At 39.7% G+C, this 13,316-nt stretch overlaps 1 protein-coding gene across 1 annotated transcript in view; it reads right to left on the bottom strand.

Annotated features, from left to right (window-relative positions):
• valopb (vertebrate ancient long opsin b) overlaps positions 1-13,316 on the bottom strand; it is a 38,554-nt gene that overhangs the window by 5,804 nt on the left and 19,434 nt on the right. Inside the window, exons 3-4 of the mRNA XM_064321341.1 lie at positions 9,708-9,825; positions 3,264-3,503 (exon numbers count right to left, since the gene is read on the bottom strand). Of these exons, the coding sequence (XP_064177411.1) occupies positions 3,264-3,503; positions 9,708-9,825 (358 nt within the window). The remainder of the gene's footprint in view (positions 1-3,263; positions 3,504-9,707; positions 9,826-13,316) is intronic.

Raw genomic sequence — 13,316 nt, 5'->3', positions numbered from 1 at the left:
GGGATTATTGCACTTTCAGTACACAATGCGAAGGCAACTGAGCGATGGCTAATGTTTTTTTAAACAGGCCTGTTTTGACTCCCCTGAATTCTGGATCTCATCTGATTAATTTATACAGCTCTGCATTATTGAAGGACAGAATGCTGACACTGGGGTCTCTCCACTGGCCCTGATATGCCACACTGTAGCAGAGAGGCTGACACAACGCCTGCTCTTAGAATTCCGGCATATTAATTATAGAGCTCTACATGGCCAAGAATAACAGGCCAGGTATCCATTCCTCTCATACAGAGTATGTTCTCATACACAGAATGACCCTATTTTCACATGAAAGCACAACTGTCAAACTAGATATAATTCACATCTGCAGCAGGCTTTTCTTGAATTGAAATGTGGCAGGCTTTCCAAATTGCTTATATGAGAAAGGAGAAATTTCTCCCCCCTCAAAAAAACCCTGTAAAACAATTAGAAACGATATGTGCATCTGGCACAATTTCATCATGAATGTTATTGCATTCAAAGTTTTTTTTGGTTTTGACTGTTTTATTCTTTCATGCAATTAAGTGGATTCTACTCTAGTTAGTTTAGTGTATGTAATAAAAAAAAAAGTTTTTTTAAACTTGAAAAGCAGAGTGCTGACGACCATGCATGCCACTCAGGCACCCACTAGCAATGTGGTTTTCAACAGAAACCACCTACCTTCATAAAGTTTTGTGGTTTTTGTGTCTTTTTAGGGCAATTGTTGGTTTATTTCTGCCACATCTGCTAACTTTAAACATATATTTGTTTTTGGACATAATTCCATGAAAAAAGATCCAAAATATGTGTTAATGGTTTATTTAACACTTTACAATGGAATGAATGGGAAATGGTTTGGGATTTGGCAATTCTATGCAAATACCTGAATTATGCGATAATCTGTCATGCACATTAAGTGAATTTTGCAGTATTAACCTACACTGTTTTCGCCCATATCTATGCAGATTGAACTGAGAAATAAAATTGTGAAAAGGTTTTAATGTTGTATAGAGAACAATTAACACCAGTGACAAAAAGGATGGTGCCAGCATTCTTTGAGTGAATGTATAAACTTAAAAGATCAATTTTATACATTAAGTTTTGAGGTACAAAATTAAATGAATTTCAAGACATATTACAATTCCAAACACCACTATTCCTGCAGAATAACCCCATTCCGATGTGTAAATCCTTCAGAAAATGCTATATGCCCCCCCCCCCCCCCCCCCCACACAACTACACAACCTTCTATTTAAAATTATCTTTTTTTTTTGCATGTAATTTTTATAGCTACATCTAAGATGTGTGGTCGCTTGAAGACAAAAAGTTTACATTGTAAATGTAACCACATATTGGTAGACTGTGTTTGGTGGAGTTTGATGATGGCTAACCTAAGCCCTATTTTTAACCAGGAAAACCCCTGTGTGGAGCAGGGGTTTTGCAAACAGTTTGCAAAGGACACCAAGAATAGCTGGTAACTGAAAAGGAGTTGCATGTGGAAAATCCAGATTATGGCTGGTTTCATTACTGGTTAATTTAATCTAAGATCCACAGCTACAAATGAGAATAGCCTATTTAAATGAGGTAACAGTAATGTAGCAATTCCAATGAAAGGATTATAATTCTTTAAATTGACACAAAAATAAATATTTGAGTCCCGAAAAGGACTTCAGAAGAAGTCTCAGAGAATCTACTGTAGATATGATTTATGTAACAAGCACATATCTTTGACAATTTGATATTGGAGGAGATATTTGTGTCTGTTGCATTCGGTCCAGCCTAGAACCAAACACAAGTTCTGTGTTCCTACACAGGTTCCAGGCAAAAACAATAAACTAAAACAACAAATGAAAGTTACAAAGACAAAGTTTTTCAGCTCGCTGTTGGTCTCAGCTGGCCAACTTTTCAGCTCAAGTTTCTTTCTCAGTTATTTGGTTCTCGGCCGAACAAACCTCAAAAACTTGCGCTCTCAGTGTGTGTGTGCTACTGGTCTTGGCTCTGTACAGTACCATGGAGAAGAACACATCTTTAAGCACCAGGGCTGATTAAATAACACAGCCCATCTTGTTCAAAATGTGTGTTCTCTCCACCGGTAGGCACAGCCAAGACAAATCACGTTCTCCACCGGACAGAATGTTACACTGTCTCTCTCAACATCCATCATTCATGTGTGATCGCTTGCGTGACCAATATGTTATATGTATAATCAACATTTGAACATTTCTAAATTGTGTCTTCCTTATACAAGCAATTGTCAAATGCATTGTGAAACAGATCTCAGGAAGGCTAATGTGCTGTATAGCTGTTTTTGTTTTGAGTTAGGTATTTTTTGAAAATGAAATGGGGGCAGCAAACTTTCCTCCCCCCAGAATAGAACAACTTCCAATGTTAATTCACAAAAAGGTCTTTGAAAAATGAAAAACACCAGGCTAGTTAAGTCTCATGCAGGTTGTGAGACTGCAATGACTGAGTGTCAGTTAAAGTAGCAATGAAACAATGTCACTAGAAATTATCATTAAGCAAAAACAACACAAAAAACGGATGTGACATTTGACTAGATAGCCACAGTGCATTGAAAGAAGTATTTGCCCCTTTCCTGATTTCCTCTTTTATTGCATATTTGTCACATTGAATGGGATTAGACAAAATGTAATATCAGACAAAGGGAACCTGAGAAAACAGAAAAAATATTTTTTAAATTATTATTTCGTTTATTTAATGAAAAGTTATCTAATATTGTCTAATATTACATTTTGCATAAAGATCTGAAACCATATCGTGCGACAGATATGCAATAATAGAGTAAATCAGGAAGGGAGCAAATAATTGTTCGTGCTACTGTACCTTCATTTGACAATGCTCAGTCCTGCATATCTTCTATATGGGGCGTGCCGCCCCGCCAATGCATAACTTGGCGGGATGGCATACCTGCCATCTCAGTCAGGGAGAGGACATTCATACTCCTAAGACAGGCTAAGTGTGTGTGTAGCTCACATATTTCAAGCATCTATGTGTAGCAGAGCCCTGTATGTGGGATTGATAGTGGGGCCTTTTATATACTTTTAACTCACCCAGTAAATTTTATCTGCTTTTGATAATTTACATTATACATTCCTTTTACAAGAGTAGCAACACATTTGGTTCATGGTATATGTAGTAAAACAGTGCCACCCCATGTCCCCCTCACCCCACCCCCACCCAGCTCCTCTATTGCTCAGCTGCCTATTCCAATTCATAGAGGTTACCTGTTTGTTCATGAAGACATAGATGACTGGGTTGTAGACAGCAGCGGTTTTGGAGAAGAAGGCGGGTACAGCAGTGAGTCGTGGGTCCAGATAGATTGTGGGATAGGCGGTTACAGTGATGGAGAACACGGCGTAGGGCGTCCAACCCACCATAAAGGCAACGATCATGACGATGACCATTTGTGCCACCTCACCATCGGGCTTCCTGGTGTTACCCAGCCTGCCATGTGCATTGGACACCTTAAAATCCACGCAAAAGACACCTTCAGAGACAGCATACATGACCTCAGAATGCTCATGGATAGGGCCTGTAGGATTTTGTGATGTGATAGGCATGTGACCAGTTTTTCCAACTCTTATTCTCAAGGTGTCACTGTGGTTAATCTATTCACAGAAATAATGAGATAAAAACACAGGTACACAGTAATAAAATTGAGGAATAAATATAAAAAGTTCATCTGCACTAATCAATATTATGATGTTGTTAAAGGACAGTATCATTAAAATGAAAAATAACCTTATCAGAATTTACAAAACCACTTTTATATACAATACAACAATATAAACCTGGATTACCACACAGAAATTGATATTATTTGCTTAGGACAACATGCAATTTAGACCACGCCCAAAAGGCAAAAATACACATACTTTCAAATCTCAAAAACATCACAGATGACAACTGAAGTTTGGGGGAAAATGTAAGGTTCTAGGGGCAGTCCCCAAGGTAAATTAAAATTCAGAGAGCAGGCATATTTTTATTTACAATTTAACAAAGATATTCCTTACTATAATGAATAAAAAAACATTTTAAAACTAACCATTGAATTGATTGTGAAGAGTGATCGTTGCCTATGTTTGGCAAATATAGGCAACATATATTTGCCAAACACCGGTGATAGGCAGTGGACCTGCTCAGGCTCTCACTTCACCAGTTGCCTCCTGATAGTTGTTCAGCAACGAAGGAATTTTCTTTTCCTTGGGCAATTTTGTTTTGGACAGTTCCATGGGACTTGATTTATTTATTTTGAGTGTTAGGCAGGGGAGTACATAATTGGTAAATGGTAAATGGACTGCATTTATATAGCGCTTTTATCCAAAGCGCTTTACAATTGATGCCTCTCATTCGCCAGAGCAGTTAGGGGTTAGAGGTTAGGTGTCTTGCTCAAGGACACTTCGACATGCCCAGGGCGGGGTTTGAACCGGCAACCCTCCGACTGCCAGACAATCGGTCTTACCTCCTGAGCTATGTCGCCCCTCTTTAATTGATTTGGCATGTTTGTTTTCTCTATTCTTCTGTTTTCTACCCCATCGTAAAGTGAAAACTTTCAGGGCATTTTGATATTATTAATATTTTTTGTGCATGTTTCCTAGACAAAAGTTAGATAGTTTTCATACTAACAGAAGTTTCTGAAGAACAGCTTTACAATGGTGGGTATAGGGCATTGTAGTTTAAAACAAGAAAATATGACTCAAGTAAAATCAGTATGAGCAGCAACATTATATGTCCAGAGGTTCTATATATTGACAGGTTCATTTTATATAATTTACTCACAATTATAAATAGGGATGGGAATCAAGAACCAGTTCCCGTTGAGAACTGGTTCCAAGTTGTCCTATTCATTGGAATCGTATGCCTCCGAGCTTATCGATTCTGCTTATCGATGCCAGCATGTTTTTATGACAGCTGCGCATTGCAAAACAATGACGTAATGCCTTGGGGGAGGCACGCACGCTGCCTCTCTCACTGTGACGTACTTAAAGTTTATTCCAGCGTCCATTGCTATGTGGACACTGCCAGCCTTGATACATTCTGTTGCAATAAAGATTCTAAGACAACTCAGCAATTTATCTGGATTAACGGGTTATTTCATAGCCTAAAATGCGATCGTATTACTAAATGGCTACACGTCATGTAATGTGCAAGTAGTTGGCTATTTCCCTGGATATTAAGTAGGCCTAAATGTTTTTACCAATAAATAATAATAAATGCGAATTTATCCATGGAAATAGCTGTACGAAAAGGCAAAATAAATGTTGTGGTTGATGTCAGAAGGGAATGTCACTGACAAAAAAAAAGTTCGCTCTCTTTGCAGTGGTTTGGGCTGGAAACGAGCTGTAAGAGCGGGATATGCACAACACTGCCTACTGATTGTAGATAAGATCGCTGTGAGGATGCTTTACATAGAGGATTTCAGCTGCATGCTCCCATATTACTGAAAATGCTGTAGCGGTGACTAGCTATAAGTGCATATCCACGTATGACGAGTGCTGTGTAGCGCTGGCTAGCGCTAGAAGCTAGCTAATTGTTAAATAGTCTACTTACACCACTATATCACCGAGGTTCATAAAATGTAAGCCAGTGTTTGGTTAATTTTATTATGCAAATTAATTTCATTGAAGGTTTCTACAACGGTGATCGTGACTACAACATTTATTTTGCCTTCTTGTCTATCTATTTTTGTGTATAAAATCGCATTTATTATTTTATTTTCTGTTAAAAACATTTAATTCATATCCAGGGAGATAGCCAACTACTTGCACGTTACATGACATGTGTAACCATTTACTAATATGATCGCATTTCAGGCTGCAAAATAAAGTTGACGCTGAAAACTTGTATGTAGGCCTGCTCTTTTTACACCCAGAAAATGTATCAGGCATCGATAAAGGAATCGATAAAGAGTCGGATCAATAAGCAGAATCGGTAATGGAATCGGTATCAATAAAATCTTATCAATTCCCATCCCTAATTATAAACATAAATCTCAGTTTTTATTTCATGCTGGTACTTCTTTCCTTCTCAATTCTTAGTGGTGCAAGGATGCCTGAAGTAATAATAACTATTATGGCTATTATTTGCCATCACTGTGAGTTGTATAAACACATACACATTTGTTTAACTGTTCCTCAGTCATATTTTTTCATTTTCACTTGACCTTAGCTGAATGCTAAAAAGCAGTCCCTTCACTTAAACAATAAGATAACCAATGCACTAACTAGCACTGTGTCCTACCATGCAGCATTTGGTGCCCATCCAAACAGATAGCACCCTAGATGACCACCTATGTTGCATATGATTAGGACCGCCTCTCTATGTGGGTGTAAGCTGTATGAACTGTATTAGATTTATAAATTTTAGATTAGATTTATAAGAATTACGGACTGGGTAACTCACAGGATATTAAACCTTCTATGTATAAAACTATGGTGAAATGCACTGCATACCATAGCACTGATCTAAAAAAAAAAAAGATCAGTGTTAATTTTGTCAACTTTTGAACTTTTCAGAGGAGCAAGGATTTTTGACTCCAAAAAACTATATATTTTTCCTCTCACTTTTCATTTGGCGCTACTGTTTGAAGTAAATATTTGCACACATTTTCTTCAAAGTCAGTCCATAACTTAGACAGTCACGCATACTAAGAAGCACAGCTGGACTGGCCATGGGCAATTCTGGCCCCGCTTTGCAATCACAGTTCTCTTCCCCTGGTGCGTGCCTGTCAGGTCTATAATTGCCAGAACCAAATTCTGCTCCCAATCCCAGCTGCCTGCTAAAAAGCTTCACTTATGGTAATCGGATGATTAATCAATAAGGTAAGAGCACCGCAATGGGGTTATATTTTAAAAAAAGGCTTCTGAGGACACTGTAGTGACCTCCTCTTGTTGGTAGGAGGGAATGACAAAAGGGTCCCTCCTCATGGGCTAGAACACAAAACAGATCAGCGTGTAAAATTTACTTTTTTATGCACTAGCCACTGTGTCTGGTAGATTCTCAACTTCTACCAGCCACTCACCTTTTTTACCAGCCACTTTTAAAAAATCAATATTAAAGCAGTGGCGACTGAGCTGAAAATTGGTGGGGCGCAAAACTTTCCTTTAAACTAATCATTGATCTCAACCTGTTTTCATTAATTTTACTTTATTATCAAGCGTGCCAACGATCGGACTAATCAAATGGCAAGTAGCCTAACACACAGCGTCTTCATACCGTGTTAGGGGGATTAAATCATAAATTCAATCCATCCGTTTTAATCACCAAGTAGTCTACACTCAAAAAACAAGATACACCAGTCTGTTATCTACCGTGTTAGCTTACAGAATAACCAGCAAAAACAAAACCTGCACTTCAAGATTGTTTGCAATCTATGAATTGCAGATATTTGTCATGAATACGAGTGCGGAGAAAGAAGTGCATGTATCTGCAAATAATGTTGATTAAAAATGTGCACAATTTCGTACTGCAAATGAAAATAAATGTAGGCTATAAGGCCTAGGCTACTCGCTAAAACTGCCTATTTGGGGAGAGCAGGCTATATGCTATATGTGATAGTATTGAGTAGCCTATTTTGTGGATTAATTGTATTGATACTCCATCAGGGGAAGTTTCCGCCACTGCTTAGTGATTAAAACAGACTTTTCTAAATCACATTTATCATTTAATCTCCCTAACACAATGCGAAGAAGCTGTGTGTCACTTTACAATTGATTAGTCAGATCATTTGCATGCTTGTTAATCACTGAAAATTTATTAAAACAGTTTGAGATCAATTAGTTTAAAGGAAAGTTTTGCGCCCCACCAATTTTCAGCTCAGTCGCCGCTAAAGGCTAAATACGACAGCGGCACAGGGAGCAATACTTTTTGATAGACAGCTCGAACACCTGATCATGTCGCCACTTCGTCTCGGGGCCGTGACTCGAGATGGGTTGCCAGGTTACTTCCATGTAAACAACGCGATAACAGTACAGGCAAAGTTTGGGCATCTGCGACTGTGGCATGTGAGCCTCACAAATTTACCAGCCACTTCGCAAAATCACCTGCATTTGGTGGGTGGCGGGTGTTAATTTTACACCCTGAAACAGATTTGAGATCAGTTTCATGTGGCACAAATAAATGATGCCAGCGGACACATACATGATATGGAATATCTGCAGAATGAGTGTAACATAAAGACACTGCTAAAGCATTGGACAAATGTTGTGAGAATGACCTTACTAGGGTGCTAGTTCTAAACATTGGCTGAATGTGGGACCTGTGATCTCAAATTTGGCTGATCCAAACAGCCGATACCATGACACAAGAAAGTGACCAACTTCTCAGCATGTGAGAAGTGCACAGTTGCTGGAAGCGGGGTGCCGAGGAGGCTCATAATGAGTTACTGATTCTTAAAAATAGTGAATAAAATTAGCCTGTCCATAACCTAAATAATTAGATAGCAGAAAGTCTTGAAATGGCTTATTAATAATTTATATTTTAAGAAACTGTGTCACTGCATGTGTAAATGCATCCCAATCTAAGAATATTATAGAATTCAGAGAAACTGTGCCGCTAACCGGGAGTTGTGACAGCACAGCAACTGGCTTTCCGGGGAGCAATAAAGGCCATTTCTCCACCCTGGCAGGAGGAGCACGAGCCCTTGCACAAGTGTTGACTGGGAATGGCTGTTCAGTACAGCAGCGCATATTGTGGATGAAAAGAAAAAATTTAAAAAATTCTGAAATGTTTACTTAATGTTTATATGTTGCTCTGCATGTGCCTTAACTGAAGTTTTCAGGCGATGTTTTAGCTAGTTCATTCTTGTTCATCATCCATTAATAGCAGTGTTGGAGGTAGCAAACTTTAAACTTGTATCAACCTGTTTTCATTCATTAACAAGCATTCCAATGATCTAAATTATCGCATCAGCTTTCAGCATAACATGCAATAAAGGCAAACAAAACCTGCACTTCAGGATTGTTTAAATGACGAAATCGGCGTATTGCAGATCTCTGCCATGAATATTCATATACTGAGTGAATATTCATGGAAAACATCTGAAATACATGAGAACAAAAAGTAAAGCTTTTAAATAATGTTAATAAAAAATGAACAATTTTGCAATGTAAATAAAAATAATTTTATTACTTGCCTAATAATGTAAATGAGGAGAACTGGCTATAGGCCTATCTGATGGTACTGAGTAATTTGTGAATTAATCGCTGTGATGTTAATCAAGTAAAAGTACTGAAAACAGGTCGAGATCATGAATCAGTTTAAGGGAAGGTCTTTCACTACGTCTGTTCTCAGTGCAGTGGTCATTGGTTATAGGCTACATTTGATAATAGTACAAAAATACAGGAGAAACTGAAGCTTCTGAAACTTCTGTTGATTTGGGTGGGTCTTTTCATTTCATAGGGCTTTAATTTCTTGTGCATGCAATAGCCTCCTGTAAGCCTTTATGATACCTTTATGAATAGCCCAAATCCCTCCGCATAAGCTGTACAAAGGGTTCATCGGAGTATCTGCATCTTTACCGTTGTACTGTAGAACCAGTCCCAGACAGTTTAAAAAGATTGCACCCACCTTGCTCATTACATTGGGAATCGGTACTAGCCGATTCTGTCTGCATGGATTTGGCATTGGTATTGGCAGCAAAGAATGTGGATCGGAGCATCCCTACTTACCTTCCTCAGCTTTTGCATGAGTTTGGCATAGGAGCCGATGATTACAGCCAGGGGTAGGACGAAACAGGTGCAGAAGAAAGTGATGATGTAAGTGTGGTCATAGTAGTCTGTGGAATACCTGTGAAACACACAGACACTGAGCTAAACAGCTCTATTCACTCAGTCTTAACTGTTTATTCCCTGCAGAAAATGCAGTGCTATTTTGTCTTTGTCATTAATTGGAGTTCCCCTGTGGCCACAACACTGACGAGCTGCATACTAGGGATGTATCTGAACCCGAATACTGTATTCCGGAAAGCACAAATAATGCGAACAGATATTTCTTCTACCCGAAGTTGCTTTTTATTATTTGGATTCGGGGGGAAAAAAAGTCAGCTCCATGTTGAGTTCTCATAGCCTCTATCTAACGTTACATGGGCAGAGAGAGGGGGGGGGGGGGCACCAGTTACGCACAACTGCTAGCTGTATCAGGAACTCTGGCACATAGCAGCTGCCTCTCTCACTGACTCACACACACACCAACAAACTTTGAGCCACCGTGCTGCAGAACGTTCAATAAATAAGTTCTGTGCGTCAGCCATTATGTTTCTTCAAATTGATTCATATCATTGTGGATGGCCACAAGATAAAAATGCCCATTCTGTTTGCAACATAGGACTTTGATTTCACTAACTATTCGTTTCATTTACAACACATTATTGAAAATTGATCGCAATATTTTGTAGTCGCCCCCACTGAGTCAGTGCACAGGAGGCAGCGGGCTGAGAGCTGACCGTTCCCGGCTATCACTCAGGCACCTTTTCCACCAAGGCATTTTGAGGACCGGTGCCTAATCACGAACCAGTTCTTTGCTTTTCGACCACAAAAGAACCGGCTCTCGACCAGGAAAACTGATTCCAAAGCGGCACCAACGCTTAGCTCGTCTAGAACCAAGAACCGCTAACGTCAGGGGCTGGGGGCAGGATTACCATGCCCAACCAAGACCAACTAAAACTTTGTGACTGCCAGGTAGAGTGAGACCACCTTCGTTCGACAGACAGGAAAATTTAAACTGATTTGCAAGTATATATGAAATAGGCAAAATATCGGTAACAACCTGTACCTAGTTATGTAGTAAAAAATGTCCTTGTTATCCTCCAGTGGTTATTTTTTCAGTACTTTCATGATTTTTTTCTGTGCCGAAAAATAAGTCAGAGGTGGTCCAGCGCTATCTTTTGGTTGCTAAGGGAACATGTATCGACCACCCCATATAAATGAATGGAACTTGACATAAATTTGCTAGCATACTGTTTAAGTGTCCTGTCTTGCGTATTTGAGGTTAATATGAGAAAGGGTGGTCGCTAGCGGAGCTTTAGAATGTCACCAGCAGTGTATGCACATGAGCTCGACAATACATTTCTCACAGAAAAGGTTGTTTGTCGCCTTTTTTTCAGTTCATTACAGTGGTGATAGAAGTGACAAGAATTAAGTGGAACTGTGCTGTTAGCCTTCACTGATCGCCGTACACAATTAATGTGAAGTAACTAGTGCAATCTGACAGCGCTAACCCATAAAAATGTACTTTGAATGGTAGGCTACTTGCTCAATTGAACGGTAAATGTGAAAAACATTTGATTATCAGCTTCACCAAAATTTTCTGTCACACCCTCAATAAACGACAAAAGTCCCAGTAGAAGACTGAATTAAATCATTAAAAGTTATATATTTTCTGAATCGTTATCGATTCCGCTTGGTCACAGTGAGTGAAACTAGGCGATATGAGCGTATAGATGCTATGTACATTACGTCAGAAGGATTCAGCCTAGTTGTTTGCTACCTAAACTTCACAGCACACTCATCACCGTTAACTAAATGTTTATGTATGAAGTTGGTTTTTTACATTTAGTTTATTATCTGTATTTTTACAGGACATACATTTTAATAGGTAACAATGTTGCTGGGAAAGTGGAGACATATACAGACTTATACAGTGATGTAATTACGTGGCTCTGAAGACCGTGAAAAAGCAAACCGGTTCTTAGAAAGTTCGCAAGTTGAACCAACTGCGAACCGGCACTAGCACCAGCCCAGAACCAGCACTAGGTTCGCGTTGGTGGAAAAGAGGTGTCAGGGAAACTCTTGCATCGAGGAGGAGGAGGCATCAGGTGTGGGAGCTAGCGAGACAAAAGCCTAGTGTGGCACATTTCTAATTACCTTATGAAACAAATCAACCAATCATTTTTCACAAAGTATTGATTTAAAATGATTCTATTAGTCCAAATAAATTGAAATTAATATGAAAAAAATGTTCCATTGTGTTCTCGTAGATAATATAGGCCTATGCGGGAGTATTGGCAAACAGGAGTAAAAAAAAAAAAGCTATACAAATAAAATTGAAATGAATGGAAAAAATAATTTGTCAGGAATATCAGACTGTAGAATGCCTGAAGTGGCCAATCAGAATTGAGCATTCAACAAAGCTGTGCAATAAAAATAAGCAGTGTAATAATAGTAATAAATATAACATGCTGCTAGAAGGGACAAATCTCGCAACTTTTCATTTTGACAGAAGAGGATTGCAAGGTGAATATCGACAATAACAGTATAATGGTACATTGTATACTGTCCATTGGAAAGCCCATAAAACAAGTTCTAAGACCTGGGTCGGCAACCGGCAGCCCAAAGGAAATATCAGGCCCTCCAGCAATATTTGTGGGCTTGGTAATTTAGGAAAAATCGAGGTAATGTGGGCAAAGCTAAATTTCCCACTGGGTTAAATGGTAGAAGAGAGATCAGCTTTTAAAATTTTGACGGCAATGCAATTTTGACGGCAATGCAATTACATAATTGCCACCCTGTACTTATAGCTCCAGCGGAGGCGGCCAGCCTCGTGGTCAGTTTGTCATGTTTCTAAACCCAATTCCCTTGTGTGCGTTGCCTCGCCCCAGATGCACCATCCACCACAAGCGCAACTTATCTAACCTGATCTACCCACCCTTGTCCACACCTCAGGAATTCACTGTCACAGATAGACTATGGAACTGCCAGTCAGCTGTCCAGAAAGCTGACTTCATTACTGCCTTTGCCAAGACGAAGTCTCTTGACTTCCTGGCTCTCACAGAAACCTGGATCACTCCCGACAACACCGCCACCCCAGCTGCACTGTCTGCCGGATACTCCTTCTCGCACACCCCCAGGGCCTCTGGCCGAGGCGGGGGTACCGGTTTGCTCATTTCGTTGTCCTGGAAGTTCTGTGTCCTCCCCAGTCCTAACCATACTCCCTCCTCCTTTGAATTCCATGAAATTACGGTAACTCATCCCTCAAAATTTCACATTATTGTTCTGTACCGTCCTCCAGGTCCACTCAGCTTTCCTGGACACTCTCCTGAGCTCCCTCCCTGAGGATGGCACTTCTGCTATTCTACTGGGAGACTTCAACCACCCACCAGAAACCTCCCAACTGTCCAGGGTTGCCTCACTCCTCCAGTCTTTTGCCCTATCCCAGTCTTCTTCTCCCCCTACACACAAGGCTGGTAACCAACTAGACCTTGTATTCACCAGAAGCTGCTCCATTCCCCAACTCACGGTAACGCCCCTCCATGTCTCAGACCACTTCTTTCTTTCTTTCTT

The sequence above is a fragment of the Anguilla rostrata genome, chromosome 2 (assembly GCF_018555375.3).
Source record: "Anguilla rostrata isolate EN2019 chromosome 2, ASM1855537v3, whole genome shotgun sequence".
Taxonomy (NCBI): domain Eukaryota; kingdom Metazoa; phylum Chordata; class Actinopteri; order Anguilliformes; family Anguillidae; genus Anguilla; species Anguilla rostrata.
Note: the sequence above shows the minus strand (reverse complement) of the source record. Positions and strands in the feature narration are given on the sequence as shown.